This window comes from Mustela nigripes, chromosome 5 (assembly GCF_022355385.1).
Source record: "Mustela nigripes isolate SB6536 chromosome 5, MUSNIG.SB6536, whole genome shotgun sequence".
In the NCBI taxonomy this organism is placed as follows: Eukaryota; Metazoa; Chordata; class Mammalia; order Carnivora; family Mustelidae; genus Mustela; species Mustela nigripes.
In genome coordinates, this window is record NC_081561.1 from 38451975 (window position 1) to 38468863 (window position 16889).

Below are 16889 nucleotides of genomic sequence, written 5' to 3' on the forward strand. Positions count from 1 at the left end.
TAAGGAAATCAGGATAGAAAGACCAACCATCAACCATAAACCTTACAATTTCTGTATCTCAACGTACAATAAACATTAAAGGCAAAACTCAAAATGAGAATATTTATAACATACTTGACATAGGATTGTCATCTTGTGTATGTGTGTGTGAATGTTCAATGTGATCGTTAAAGAGACACAATGAATAAAGAGAAAGTTAAAATGAAATAATATTTGACAATTTTTAACATTTAAAAAATGTAATACTTAAAGCCAGTGAGGGTAGAATGAGGATGCAACCACTATTTGTGAATGTGTAAACTAACTTAAAAAAACAAATTGGCAGGGCATATGGGTGGGTCAGTTAGTTATGTAACTGACTCATGATTTTGGCTCAGGTCAGGATCTCAGGGTCCTGGGGTTGAGCCTACATTGGGCTCAGCACCCAGTGGGGAGGTTGCTTGAGATTCTTCCTCTTCCCCTCCCCCCTGCACACATGCTCTCTCTTGCTTATATATGTCTCTCTCACTCTCTCTCCTTCTCTCTAAATAAATAAATCTTACCAAAAAAAAAAAATTCTGGAAAGTAAGTATGTACATGTATCAAGAATCTTAAGGGTGCTTGGGTGGTTCAGTCGGTTAAGTGTCCATCTTGAGCTCAGGTCATGATCCCAGTGTCCTGTGATTGAGACCCACATTGGGCTCCCTGCTCATCAGGCAGTCTACTTCTCCCTCCACCTCTAACCTCCCACCTACCCACTACATTCATGGTTTCTTACATGCATGCTGTCTCTCAAATGAATAAATTTTTTAAAAAAATCTTTAAATTTTCCATACTCATCAACCCATCATTCTAATTCCAGAATAATTCTAATTCCAGAAATCTAGTAAAGAAAGAACAAGAGAAATGTTTAAAGATGCTTGCCAAAGTATGCTAATTCTGTGTTATATGTACTAGCTAAAACACACTTAAAAAAATGAAACAAAAATAAATTAAAAAGCTTAAATTTCCAACAACAGAATAGTCAAATAAAATATTTTATCTCCATATAATGAAATATTACACAATCATTAAGAATAATACTTTAAAAAACTATATTCATGAAATAGCGCACGCTTTGATAGTTATTCTCCTTTTCTTCATATCCCTCCTTTTTTTTGACATTTCACTTTTTCTATAACCACTACTAAAAAAATGAAGCAACAGAGGGTTAAACATGTTCCACACAATCTAGAGTTATTCACTAGCACTGTGAAGAACAAGAAAATGACACCCAATCAGCAATGACTAACGTTAAGCCTCTAGCTTGGCTGTGGGATTACCATTACACTTCCCAATTGCCTGCTACCATGGCTAATTGTAAGTTGGCATGGTTACTTCCATACCAATTGGCATTGGCCACAGATAAATTGCTGTGATTTTTTAAATTATAGTTATTATTCTACTCCATCTGTTCTCTTCATTTTTTGAGTCAGCTGTCAAATCAAACACATAAGTCCTTCCTAAAAGTTGTAGAAGTTTTACACGTTACCAGAGTAAATGGAACAATTGCATAACACTGATCTTCAGTGGAATTCTACAAGGTGAACCAAGAGAGAATTAACAGGAAGTAAGGTGACATGTCAACAGTTGTTTTAGTGATGATAGGAAAGTGCTATATTTATAATAATAGTATTTAACATTCTTGCATTAGTTTTAAATACTAGACATAATTGCCAAGAAGGCTTTACTAGTGACATCCTAAAAATACACTTCAACTCTGACCTGCTTTTTCCAGTTGTTCTGGTCTCAATTTTATTTTAGTTAAAATTAATAAACACTTGAGACTATGTGAAAGTACTAATTTGGTTTAATAATTTGGCTTAATTTGGTTTAATAATTTGACATATTGAATTCCTCTATTCCCATTCCAATTAAGAGTTTTATTTTTCAATATTTTCCTGTTATGCATAAAACATCCCTACCATTTCAAATATGAGTTTATCTTTTGACACAGTCTCTAAGACCCATTGTGCAAACATAACTTTAAGATTATTTTGCAGGTCATGGGAGAAGAATGAAGTAAACTTGCTACACCTATTCAACCTTTTTACTCAGAAGTAGCTTAACTGTTATATTAAAATGTAATTTTTTTTATCTCATTTGTGTTTAATTTATAACAAAAATGATCCAATTTTTACCCCTCCGTGTATCCATACCCCTTACAATATGGCTTTGCAGCTTATACGATCAAGAAGTGGCATCTATTTTCCCAGCCCTTGAACCTGGGCTGGGTTCAGGAAGTGCTTTGGCTAATGACAAAACATGGCAGAGGTGATGGCCTGCTGGTTCTGAGCTGGGGACTTGAAGAAGCCTTATATGCTTCTGCTTGCTCTCTCTGGACCCCTGCTTTTACCTTGAAAACAAGATTGAGATTTTTGTTGGAGGATGAGAGACTATTTGGAATAGACATATTGTCTATCAGAGCCCAATCTAAAAAGCCACTCTCAGCCAAGCTGCCAGCTGAAAAGACATACGTAAGCAAACCTGACACCAAAGAATCATTGAGCTCAGCCCAGTCTAAGCCACTAAACTACAGAGTCATGAAATAAATAAATGAATGTTGTTTTAAGCCATTAAGTTTTGGGGTGGTTTGTTACACACCAGGAGCTAACTAATATACTCTCTTGTCTTTGTTTAATTATTTAGAAGGAAAATTTGGAAGTAGTATTAGGCAAAAAGTAGATAAAATAATTATATCAAATCTAATTTTCTCCAAATATCAGTATTTTAATTTTTCATATTTTGGCTGTTGAGGACATTTTTATTGAGCACCTTCTAATTACTAATTACTCATTTCACTCTTACAACAATCTCATGAAGCAGAAATTATCTTTATTTTATGGAAAAGGAGACCATTGTAAAGAAAGCAAGGTACATGTCCAGATTCACCTAGCTGGCATGGCAGAGCTGGAGTGAAACATGGAACACAAGGAATGAGAATTTATTTATTCTTTTTTTAAAATTTTATTTATTTATTTGACAGGCAGAGATCACAAGTAGGAAAAGAGGCAGCCAGAGGAGCCAGCAGGCTCCCTGCTGAGCAGAGAGCCGGATGCGGGGCTCTATCCCAGGACCCAAGGATCATGACCTGAGCCAAAGGCAGGGGCTTTAACCCACTGAGCCATGCAGGCACCCTGAGAATCTATTTATTCTATGATGGGTCACTATCAGTTCCACAATGAAGTGTCAACTCTAAGATCTCTTTGGAGTGGTACTCTAGAAACTAGGAATATGTGTTTACTGCTGAAAGAACTAGATGCTACTCCCTGAATGTTCTGCAAAACAGTTTATGCATATTATATATACTTACTCACTTGGGCTTTTTCTCATTCTCCAATAGATTTTAAATGGCTAAAATATCACAGCTATCCTTTTGAATTTTCAATTCAAATTCAATATGCAATTACCATAACAACAACTGAATGAAAAAATAACTAATGTAAATACAAAATATTTTCCAGTATAAAAGGTCTTGGCTTATTTGAAACCATAATTGTTATTTATTTTAGCAAATGATTACTATTGCTTGCCTGATTGACTATAGCTCTCGTGATATCTAATGCTAGAAGTCAGTATTTTAGTTACTTACTGGTAGGCAAAATAATTTATTTGTTGATGTAATAAAAATTAGTCAACTTCTAACCTTGGCTGTTATAAGTCAAATATGAAGTTTAAATCAATCTATGAGAAATAAATCGATAAAATGCTGCTGAATAAATTGTCCACAATTCTCATTAGCAGTTACACATCAGGCCTATATATTATATGTCACAGGTGTTAATACTGAAAACAAACATCAACAGAATAACAGGAAATGAATTCAGTGCCTCTACTCTTTGAACCTGTCTTGACAAGAAACCAAAAAGAATAGATTCAACTATGAAATAGGTAAGTAAGGATGTATTCTAATAAGCATTTTCTATTTCTCCTATCATATCTTCAAAAGAATCCACCAAAGGCAAAAGACTGTAGATCATACATAACATCAATACTAAGTCTAAATACATATTTTATTTTTAGGGCATCTGGGTGGATCAGTTGGTTAAGTGTCTGACTTGATTTCTGCTCAGGTCATGATCTATCCCAGGGTTTTAAGTTTGAGCCCCACATTGGGCTTCACCCTGGGCATGAAGGCTGCTTAATATTCTCCCTCCCTCTCCCTCTCCCTCTGCCCCTCCCCCCGATTATATATATATATATATATATATATATATATATATATATATTCTTTTTTTTTTAATTTAGGCTGTCCAATGAAAATCTGAGTTATGTCCTTTGAAAATTACCTGATGTTAATTGCTGATAGAAGAAATACAAATGATTGGATACATGGTTTAATTATAAGTAGCCCCAGGCAGTTTTGGAGTAATAAAATACTCTTGTACTCTATCCTACATTATAATAGACATTTCAATGGTTTTATTAATTTGAATATAACATTTTATACAAAATTCTAAAATGATATCTTGTTAAATAAACCAGTGAAGAATAGGGATCAGTCAATGATTTTCTAGTGGATTCTGTCAGGTAAAAATATTTGCAACAGCTATACAACCAAACAAATAGATATTTAAACATAATTTTCCAATTTAAATAACTATTTTATGTCATATGACATTTCAGGACTGAGATAACATTCTGGTAACAACAAGATGATAAAAATCACAAGTCACTGAAAATTTATAGCAACCAGTTTCCTAAAGTTTTAAGAGATGAATTAAAGAAGGAGCCATATGCATTTGTTAGTTTTGCAGTTGCATGTATTATTATGGGCTTAACTCAGAATGGAAGAAAAAATCAGTAATCAAGATGATCAAAGTAGGCAATGGTCATACATTTAAATAAGAGTAAGTCAGAACCTGCTTAACCATGAACACTCTTGGCTATGGAATGTCAAAAATTGGATACTATCCACATCTTCCTGAGCCAGATGGTTCATGAAGAAAATAGTATTTGATTGTCCTTTTTTCTTTTCTCTCTACTTAAGAAATCTTCAAGGATAAGATTATTTTAATTCGTCAAATGGAAAAGTTCCACACTAGCTAAAATGTCTGAATCCTTGTAAAGATTTGCTACCTCTGTACCCACGTTAACTTAAATGTCACTCTTGAATGAACAAAATCAACTACATTTTAGCCAGAAAATGTAGAGAAAATGTCAAGAAAAGTGTGCCATGAGCAGCATTTGTCACTGGATGTTTCTTTCTCACAATCAAATCATATTTAACAATAAAGTTGGGAAGAATCAAGTTTAACACCTAAGAAATCAGTTTTTAAAACTAAGTTAGTTAGGACTTGAATGACAATGTAAAAGAATTGGGTTAAAAGCCAACCCAACCACATGAAGCAATTACTTAAAGAAACTGAATGCTATAATGCTATAATATAAAGCAGATGTTCACATTTGCTTTTCTATTGCTTTTTTTAAAATAATGTAACCAAGTAATACTCCTCCTATTTTTACAAAGACCTAAAGTAAAAACCTGGGCTCGGGGTTTAGAAATGAATCGCACTTTAATGAACGCCTCCCTGCTAAATCTGCTTTTTCTAATATGATTGTCAGAGCTCAGTTCATGCATTCACACATTTGGTCACATAATAAGAGTGTGGCTGTATCACTGCTGTGAAGGCTGACAGTATAGGGATAACTATCACCTCAAGAGTGGACTCTCCATTTTGTTCACTAGTCGTAGCCCCTACAACACCCCCAACTATACTGAAGGACCTAAGGAAAATCCCCAAAAGAAGGGTTGTTTGAGATCACGCCTTTAGAAACAGAGAAGCCAGAACACAGACCCTAGCTGCGGTTCTATTCCTCAGTCAGAATATGGACCTCCTGCCTCCAGCTTCATGAGGGATGCTGTTAGAGTGAAAGGATCCTTGAGTGATGCTCACTGGGCAATGAGGCAATGAGATGGGATCATTCCTAGCCATCTAATTGATAAGCCAAAAAAAAAAAAAAAGAGAGGTAAACCTGAAAGTAGCTCTTCAGGGAGAGTCCTGCCAGCATAAGTAATTTAAGAAAGAACGAGTCTTTCAAATAATTTTCACTTCAGGACTGATTTGGCTAAATTGTGCTTGCTCAGGTAATACATGAGTTTTTCCTGTCATAAGTTGCTATAAACTCAGGAATATGCTTTCAAATGAGGTTCTCTCTACTTGCTCAAGGTTCGTGAGTTCTTCTCTGGACTAAGGATACCATATTAGACATGCTGAGGAACTACTTGTTCGGTCTGGCTTAACTTAAACTGGCCGGCAGGATAGTTTTCTGGCCATCAAGAAAAACTGCACATTTCTCTACTGGGTTTATACTGGATTACAGAATACCACAGAGTGGTATCATCACTATGAAGATACCCGAAGACCATCACATAGTGTTTTCTCTTTGACAGTTGATACGTGTTTTCTTGTTCTACTGGAGGCAGTGTGCCTTTGGTAGGTACAACATCTCTGAACAATAACAACCTCCTGAATTCTTTTGTTTTACAACAACTGAATTGTCTCATTCCAAACGGACAAATTTTAAACATAGTAAAGGCCACAATAAAGCAACTAAAGAGGAAAGATAGGCCTTACTGTAATTACAAACTCAGTCTTCCACAGAGAATTGAAATTCAAATTAAATTGTCTTTTAGGGGGTGAGGGAATGGGCAAAATGGGTGATGGGGAGTGGGAGGTACAGGCTTCTAGTTATGGAATGAATGAGTAAGTCATGGGAATGAAAGGTACAGCATGGGGTATCAGTGCTATTATGATAGTGTTGTATGGTGACAGATAGTGGTTACACTTGTGGTGATGATAATGCATAGACTTCATGACTATGTTCTACACCTGCAACGAATGTAACATGGTGTGCCAACTATACTGGAGAGGCTGCTTTTAGGCAACAGGCTTGAATAACAGAAACTCGAGCAAGGCAAAAGGACCCACAGTGACTACTGAGCTGAATGCCAACAAGCTCATTAAGCCCGAGGCCCTAACTGACCAATGAGCTACTTACAGCCAGGCACAGTTCCTCAGATTACTAAAAAAGGGAGAATTCTATTCATCCTCATCCTCCCTTATTCTGCCCTCACTACCTCCTTGAGGCAGATGGTCTCCCCTCTGCTGTTCGGCCCAATGCTCTCCTGAGGTGTATTCAATAAACTGTCATCTCTTTTGTTCTGCCTTGGGTGAATTCTTTCACTGCCTGCTCTGCCTTGCCCCCATCCAATTGGGATGCCATAGATATACTTTAATAAAAAAAAATAAATAAAAATAGATAAATAGTCTTTGTTCAGAAAACAAATTGGGTTGTAAGCAGAGCAAGAATCTCACGCTTATGTCCCCTAGAAATGAGTGCTCCACAGACCTTCCTTATTTAATTAATCCAGACACAGTTTCTAATCTAGACACAAAAAGATGGCATTAATTATTTATCTTATGGGAAAATACTTGGGGTCGTAGATCAGCATATGTAGTGTGTAACACTGAAAAAACTCATATTTGCTATTAGGTAGGTAATCATGAATCAGACTATATTCTTATTATAAGGGTTACTATGTGAATCTTACATTTGGCTATAAACCATTTGAATTATAATTCTCATTCAAGGTGTGTTGTCTTTTCTATTTGATGCCTTGTTTCTTCCTGTTGTCTCCATCCTTCTCCCAAACGGACTATTTGAAAGCGATTGCTAATAAGTCCGAAGAATTAGAAGGGAAATCTTGGAAGCCAAATAAAGAAATGTTTTTCTATACTTCATAGTCTGTGAGAATCTATTACAGAGCAATACCAACTATGTATGGTATTGTATGTAAAATATCAAAATAACCACTACGGTTTTAGTGAAATGGTGACTTTACAGAGAATTTACCTGTTTCCTTGCTTATTCTCACGTACTCCTATAGGTAAAGTCCCATTAATAAAGCAGGAACATGTATAAATAGGGCATTAATTTAAAGGCAATGACTGTCATTCTAAAGCAAAAATATACAAAAGATCCCTAAAAAGAGAGATCCACTTTTAAAATGTAGTCATCATCTAATGGAATTCTCCTCAATTATATGATTACTATAGGACTATTTTTTTTCTTCCTCACAGTTCTGTGAGGAAAAGTAATTAGCAAGTAGCTTACAACATGTATAATTTGTCATAATTATTATAGCTGCTCATTCTGTCTAAAATACTTATTGAAGAAGCAAATAACTGATCACGGCCCAGAAAACTAAATACAGGCAAAAGTGTCTAATTTGAGATTATCTCTCCCCCTTCCTTTCTTGTGGCTGTCCAATTACATGACGTTTTATGAAACAAAGGAATGATGCTGTTTTTGTTCTATTCAAAAATAAAACTAGACTTATGAAATGCAGAAGGACTCAAATGATTGTCTGAATGGAAATTTTGGATGACTAGGGCACTTCTATTCTCTGTACTTTCAGTAGAAGGCTATAAATTTTTAAAATGAAGATTGCTTGAATATTGGGTTCATTGCTTCCCTCAGCACCAATCTGGATCTGTACCCACAGTTCTTTTTGCCTCTGAGTCTGATAACCTTTTGGAGTTTAAGGCGTTCACTGTAACTCAATCTAGGATATTGCACAATCCCTGTGGTTCTTCCTACACCTTGCCCACCATCCCTTATTTTAACTCTTTCAAACTCTTCTATTTGCACATCTCTTTTCTGTTTGACCCTATTACAGTTCTTATTTATTTCCTCAGGAAAAAGTCCACTGATACACCAGGTATACATGAAAACAAAACATTTATTTAGAGACCTGGACCCTTAGTGCATCAGTCATCCTATAGCATACAAACACAATGCTCAGGCAATGTTTGAATCATTTATATACCAAAGGAATGCATTTAGGGAGAAATATCTAGATAGAACTACCATCCAAACAAGTTCAGAAAGATTTCTGACAATCCTTCTTATATTAAGTCTAACTTAAGTGAAGCAAATATTTTCAGGTTTTTTTCCTACAAAATTACTGAATTGCTTCTATGGAAGGTACAAGAGAAGTTACATATTCTGCTTCAAAATATTTTCATGAACCTAATGTATTTTTACAGGTGCATACCTCAAGAGAGATATTTACCTTTTCACCAGTTTCTCCTTTGCTGCCTTCAAAACCTTGCTCTCCCTGTAGAAGAGGAATATGATTTATATATAATAATAGGAACACTACTTTAAACACACACAATTATTACAATAATGAGAATTTTTCCAATAACAAAACATCAGTAATTATAAATAAAAATCATTTCAAATATGTAAACTTTAAACCAATCTTAAGTTGGATGACATTTACATATTCCTGAATATTAAAGGGTACAAGCTACAGCTTCATGAGAGTGCTCTCAAGGCAACATAATCTCCTTACACCTGAATTTCTCCATATATGGTTCCTTTCTCATAGATATTTTGAGAACTGAATGCATCAGCATATGCCTGGCACCAACTAAGTTAGCCATTATTACTCTTACTTTTTCTTATGTATATTTATTACTTTTTTATTATTATGACTTTTAATTATTACTGTTACTCTTGATTTCACCAGATCCCTTAGAAGCAGCCTTCTCAAGCTGACTTCTGTGGAATACCATTCCAGGGAGAGCTTTGTGATGAACGAGTTCGGGCATGAACCCCAAGTCCTGGCTCCAGCTCTGACACCAGAGCCACGCATGCTCTTTACCACCCAGATCTCCTGCGTCTCAGTCACAGAAAGGGGACTGGTGGCTGGGGCACTGCTGGCTTTAACCGCCATCATTATTCCAAAAGGTCTATGTCCCCTGTTCTTCAGCTAAAACCCTCTCCAGTCTGACAAGCTTGTTTTCCCACTGAATTCTGCACAGATATTTATAATACTGATGTTTGATTCATACATTCAAACAAATATGCACTGAATGCCAAATATAGGTCAGGCACTGAAGACAAGGAGCCAGCAAATGGCTGCCAGAGGTGGGTCATCCTCACCCCTCCACGCACAAGATGCACTCAGCAAACATCTCCAGAGTACACGGAGACAGTGGATGAAGGGTTTCTTATTTACATTTTTTTCTGTAATGCTGCAACAAGGTGTCACTTGGTACAATTAAAATTCATGTGTTAGAAAAGGAATGCCAGCTTTTTACTATAAATACAGTCTCTCTGTATATATAATAAATGATATATATTATAAATAATATATATGTGTATGTGTATATGTATATGCACATATACACACATGGTCGAATTATTATTTCTGCTTCATCTGCCCTTAAAAACGTTACTGGGAAAGACAACAGGTTAGTATTTGGGCCTCTTTGCCACTGAATGTGTGCTCTAGCTCTATTCTCCCATTTTCCCTAAAGTCTGGACTGTGGCTTGATCTGTTAATCCAAGCTGACATCAAGCTGCTAAATGCCTCCAGTACATCAGCCACAATGTCAGCATGATGCAGCCACCACAAACAGCTGCTGGAAAGTCCAAAACTATTTCCCAGCAGATAAATCTGCACATCCCTTGGCTTGCAGCTCCGCTCACAGATGCGGCACATGCTGGAGCAACGGGTTTTGTCTGGAGCTGCTGTGAAGAAACTCAGAAGCTTGCCATTTCATCACTGCCGGCGCAGACTTCTTTTCTTATCAAGCCAAGGAACGGGAGATTTTTCAAAAGCTATAACTATAAATGAATGCACATCTTTTTTAATGGTAATTTTTAGCCACAGAGAAAAAACCTAGATGTAACAGTAACTTCTGCCGTCTTGTTGCTAAAACTTGGAAAACTTCCAGAGCATAGGGATGATATGGTTGCCCTGGGTGGGCATCTACTACTGCATCAAGAATGCTCTCCCCTGTGGTGGGATTACCTGGGTGATATTATGACAGCTGGCCCCACCTGAAGTGGCTCCCCATAGCCTCCAGGAAACTGGAATAGACCAGACTCTGCTTCCAGCAAGGCTGGTCAGATGCCTGCCAAGGAGGAGAAAGCAGCCCCGGGACAATAAAAGGGTACAAGTCAAGTTCACCTTGGTAAAAAGAAAGATACTAGGCACAGAAAGAAGTAGCCTAGTCAATGCAAACATTTTCACTTATTACAAATTTGTCATTCTGACAAAGATTTTTTTGAAGAGATTAGTTGTAGCATCTTCGTAATATTTAATGTTTTATGTCACTGTAACTATTATGTTTAGTGAGCTGGGATATACAGAAAGGAAGATAAATAAGAAAGAAACAAATATAGTCAAAGGCAGTAAACACTGTTCCACTCTTCATTTTAGACTCTTGTAACAGTGAAAATACGTTCAGAACAGCTCTGGACACTCGCATGGCCCCCAGAAAGCACCACCATTCACCACTGTTGACTTCTCCGGAAAACCGTGCTGTTAAAGCTCCCTCATAGAACTCTCTTCTATCGTGGCTCCTTGGAGAAGGCTCTTTGGAAAGACTAGTTAGTGGCTTTCTAAGAGCCTTCCATGGAATTCGGTTTCATCAAATTAATTTTCTGAATCTTCACTCTATTATGTGCAAATTCAATTTTTTAAGATGTTAAATTCCTAACTTATATAAAACATTCAAAAATTCTTTACCTTTTGACCAGGTAAGCCTGGAGCTCCATGTAAACCATTTTCACCCTACAAGAAGAACAGAGAATAAGTTTTATTAGCCATAGAAAACAAATGAAATGAGAACATTTTTGCAGTCAGGTGCCTGGGTGGCTCAGTTTGTTAAGCGTCTTCATCTCAGGTCATAATCCTGGGCTCCTAGGATTGAGTCCCACGTTGGACTCCCTGCTCAGTGGGAAGTCCCTCTCCTTATATCCCTCACCCAGCTTGTGCTCTCTCCCTCTCCTTCTCTTTCTCTTTCACACTCTCTCAAGTAAACAAATTTAAAAAAGAAATGTTTACAGTCTTTAAGAACTAGTTCTAGTGTTGTGGGGAAAGATAGCCAAATACTGAACGCCTAGCATATTCAGGGGCTTTATATCTATCCTTCCTTATCTTACAACAGTAGGATTGGTACTTCAGTTTTATAAAATAAGAAAACAGAGCCTATGGGGTGCCTGGTGGCTCAGTGGGTTAAGTGTCTGACTCTGGGTTTCACAACCTGCTCGCTCCAAGGGGGGCCTGCTTGAAGATTCTCTTCATCTACCCAACCCCCCCAAATTTATGTGTGCTCTCTTTCTCTTTCAAATAAATAAATTGAAGAAAGGAAGGAAGGGAGGGAGGGAGGGAGGAAAAGGAAGGAAAGAAAACAGAGTCTCTGAGCCATGTTCAGTGTCAGCCATCTTGTGGCACAACCTAAGATTTGAATTGAGATCTAACTCCACGGTCCATGTTTTCCCACATGCCATTTAGAATCCCTTATTTCATTTCCTCTTTCAAATCTCTGGACATGATATTAAAGTCTGGTATAGGCTTTCTATGGGCTGGCACTGTTCTCACAACAAACCTATTGAGTAGATACTGTTATGATCATCTTACAAGAGATGATTACACAGCCAGTAGGAGATAGAAATGGAATTTGAACACATACACTTCAGCTCTGTGCACACAACTACCTCCCTCCACTATCTCATGGAAAAGATTTATTTCTGGCTCCTAAGTGACCACATCTAACAACTGAATATATCTATATGTCTATTATATATATGAGATATATATAATATATATATTACAGTGACAGACATACAGATATTATGTTAACATGCTCATATATATATCTGCTCATATCTTCTGATTGCCTTTAAACTGAAGACATACCCAATGCCATTTTACTTGAAACAACTGCTTATAAGAATTTTTAGTTCTTTCTATTCATCTGGTTCCTGTCTTGGGTAAAAAGGTTTTCAGCAGATGCTTATCAGTTTCCATTACTGGAATTCATGGGTCATTTCTTTGACAAGCCTCCTTTGTAAACAGCACACCAGCTAGAATTAGATATTCCTGGGAGGATGTGTGTATTATCAATGGATCCTTACGAATTTTGCTGCTTATTGGAACTGACTTTGGCTTCTGAGTTTCCAGGTTTAAACAGGTTCAAAATAAACTAATAATTCCATTGATCTGCTTTATTTCTAGAAAACATAAGTAATTTATAAGACAATCATTTTTAAGCATCACCTAGAATGAATTTAGATACCAATTCTTAGAATTTTTAAGTAAAATTCAAATATATGAAAAAAAATCACATCTTCAAACTTTAAAATAACAATAATACATTGTGTCTAAATCAAAAGAGATCATTATTATTTCATTAATTAATACATTTTGGAAAGGTTTAGTCATTTTTAACAGTTATAACATCGTATATAGACACACATATTATTTTAAAGACTAAGGCTGTCCTCAGATTAAATTATCTAAGTTTTTCCGCAGTATAACTGCTATCATCATAGAATATAATAAACACTAAAGGGAAAATTTTGTTGCTAAGTGGAATTACGCATTGAAGCATCAATAAAGTATAATACACTTATCTATGTAATAAATATATTTCTATTATTTAAAAAGCTGTTACAGTTCTAGATCTCAGGCATTACACAAATACATGAGAAACTTCCTGTTTCATTTAATAAAGAGATAGTAAAAGCACATTAAGTATTTGATGCCAGGGAACATTCTGTGGAAATTGAGCTTCTGTTACTCATCACAGAAGTATGTCCACTTGTCCATAAGGAGGAGAATTATTTTCATCGGTTGGTCTAATATAATGTTTTATATCATATTACAAGTTACACAAGATAACAAGATACGGCATGTAATCCAATAAAGTACACTGATACAGTATACACTGCCAAAAATACTTTTGGGGGAAAAGAGTAGTGATAGTATCTCTTTCTCTTTTTCTTTGCTGACAGCCCATTCCTTGTGTACTATGTAGTCCAAATTCTGGCACCTCAAGCCCCTCTTCTGGCATGTGTCAGGTTAGGGTTACACCCAGAAACACCACTAACTGGAGACCAAAAATCTCTAAAGCTGTGATATTAAGACCATTTTTCTCTCTTTAATAGATACAGGTTCATGATTATTACAATTAAGATGTTATATTTTCCTATGGCCAGTGTTCATTGGTCTCCATTCTTTCCTGATGAGGAATTGGTTTTGTAAACATAATCCTAAACACCCAGATAACCCAATGGACACCACTGATTACTCTCACAGGAAAAAGTAAGCTTCCCCCACCTGCAAGCGTAAGATTTTGAGATTCTGAGAGGACACTACTGAAGATTAAAGTTGGCAACACTGGTGTTCAAAACTCTTTTTATTTTTTTCTCACTGATTTTCTTGAAGTGATCAGAGATGTCCTGCTTAGCAACTTTTAATAATCTTAAACCATTTGTCATTTTTCTAGTTCCTAAGGGATAATCGGTGTATCTGTTTTTGTCCCTATCTCAAAAAAAAAAAAAAAAAAATCTGTTAAGTAGCATAAAAACTAAAGACGAAAATAGCTGTAAAGAGTGAACTTTTGTTTAAAAGATTCATGGATAGCGACATTTCCATCAGGACTTTCTTGAAAACCTAATGCAGCTTAAGGTCAAACGGAATTCTACCTAGCAAATAAATGGCCTATCTAAAATTACCGGATGGGCAAACATGAGCCACTTTTTCTGAAGTCTTGCTGTTCCTCCTTCCTCCGAGTCCCAGCACAAAAAAAGAAAGAAGCTTCTCCTCTGGCTTCTGATCAGTATTTTAGCCCATTACTGAAGAAAATGACAATCAATGTTTCCCACAGCTACCCTAACATTCCAAACTTGTTTCTGAGGTATATACTTTCTGCTACAGGTTTTTCCATCAAAGGACCTGTGTCCTTTTCCTGTTACAAATCCAAGCTACAGAAGGACAAGTGAATGAGTATGTGTTATACAAGTGAAGCCAAAACGAACGTTGCTGCTGATAGTGCTGTTGCCATGTTATTACTGTAATGCCTAGCCCATCTCCGACTTCACTGAGCGATCAAAAGCAGCCTTTCCAGAATTCAAAGTAACCTCTTTGAGAAGGTTTTGGAAAAAACTGAGGTGTGATTTAGGGCCAGCTGGTGGCTTTCTGAAAACCTGATCAAAGGATTTCATTTTACCCCCTTTTTATCACTGCACATTTCCCTGAAGGAAGCATGGCTAGGCGTAAAAGATAAATTATTAGTTTTCCTGATTCCTTTGACATTGGAATCTATGTCTTTTCTTATTATGCAGGAAACGCATGTTGTCTGAAGGACAGTTGATAAGAAATCACATTCCCCAGGGCGATGTTTCCAAACCTAGTCCCAATGAGACCCAGCAAAGAAAAGCAGATTAAACAGGTAAAAGAAAATTTGCTAATAACTGCACCTAAGCCCAGAAAATAGAAAGTTATATACTATGTTGTGGTGATTTTTTTGGTTTAAAAAATTAGGCATTTACCCTCTGATTAAAAAGGCTGAAATCCTACTATATAACACTGCTTCTGTATTTAAAAAATTAATTTGGCCTATCATTTCATTTTATAGCCTGTTTTCCAGGAACGTAATCCCCTGTATGAAGACAGTATACAATTGGAAGTATATCAGTGTTTTCCCGCAAATTAACTCATATTTACTAAGAGAAGTTTTGCTTAAATTGAATGTCGAGTGAAATAGCTGGAAAAAACATCTGAAATGCAATGCCAGAATTCTAGCATGATAACCAACAGAAGAGGCAGCTGAAAGTAAATCTGATTTTGATTTTGTGTATTGCTAACTTGACCTCTATATTTCTGACTACAGGTCTGCTTTACTCAGGACATAATCTTCCAAAATTGAATTTTTACGGTCCTTAAATTGTTGCCACTCAACTAAATATATCAGGCAATAAAATAGATACCTCCTAATTTTTTTTTTCAGACATTTCATCCAATCTAAGTACTTTTGTTTCAGGGAGGAGTATTTTTCCTTCCTATTTTCTTAGACTTCATTGTGAGGAATAAATTGTCAAGTTAAAAAGTATATACTGCATAGGGTTTAAAACTTCAGACTTTTTCAAATTCTTTGTATTTGTTGCATCTTTCATGCAGCAAACACATTATCATATTAATGTTCAGGATAAGGCAAATTTATAATATTCTTTTTTTAAAAAAAAGATCTTATTTATTTATTTGACACAGAGAGACACAGCGAGAGAGGGAACATAAGCAGGGGGAGCAGGAGAGGGAGAAGCAGACTCCAGCAGACTCCCTGCTGAGCAGGGAGCCTGATGTGGGGCTCAATCCCAGGACCCTGGGATCATGACCTGAGCTGAAGGCAGAGGCTTAATGACTGGGCCACCTAGGCGCCCCAATTTATAACAGTCTTAACCATAAGAGGAATGAGCTTGTTACTGATTATTACTTGTTCTTATTGGTCATTTCAAAGAAGGGAAATCTATCCCACCAAAGAAAATATACGGTGGATACATGTCTTAACCATAATAATATAAATATGGTGAGATAGCTGGAGCTGAGTCCAGCATCTACCGTCTCAGAAACTACCAACCTGAGTGTCTGTGTGTGTGGCTACACAAGTATATGCAAGTGCACATACCTAGAAAACAAGCAGGATGGGTAGTCTTAAATACAGGGACAAGAACAAATTCATATACTTATAACCACCATCTCCATTAAAGAATCTGTTGCAGTACTGATGCTACTGAAAGCTTCTTAAAGTCAGGCATTTTTGCTCTTTAATTTGTATACTGGAGAGCAGAACCAAACAATTCTATATGTGGGTACTGCAACAATGCTTTCTGAACTCAAATTAACCTTCCCCAAGTTTCTGCCCATTAGTCTTATTTTACAAAAGAAAAGTATCTTACGGTGATATCCCTCTGTGTCAATATCAAGCCTATTCAGCAAATCAGTAATTTTTCAATGATAGTGTGGAGTTCCTTAATAGGTTAGTCGCTGTTTTCTGGGCATGCAC

The 16889-nt window shown here is 36.4% G+C and overlaps 1 protein-coding gene across 1 annotated transcript in view; it reads right to left on the minus strand.

Annotated features, from left to right (window-relative positions):
* COL19A1 (collagen type XIX alpha 1 chain) overlaps nucleotides 1-16889 on the minus strand; it is a 308387-nt gene that overhangs the window by 222990 nt on the left and 68508 nt on the right. Inside the window, exons 9-10 of the mRNA XM_059399023.1 lie at nucleotides 11570-11614; nucleotides 9098-9142 (exon numbers count right to left, since the gene is read on the minus strand). Coding sequence (XP_059255006.1) covers nucleotides 9098-9142; nucleotides 11570-11614 — 90 coding nt within the window. The remainder of the gene's footprint in view (nucleotides 1-9097; nucleotides 9143-11569; nucleotides 11615-16889) is intronic.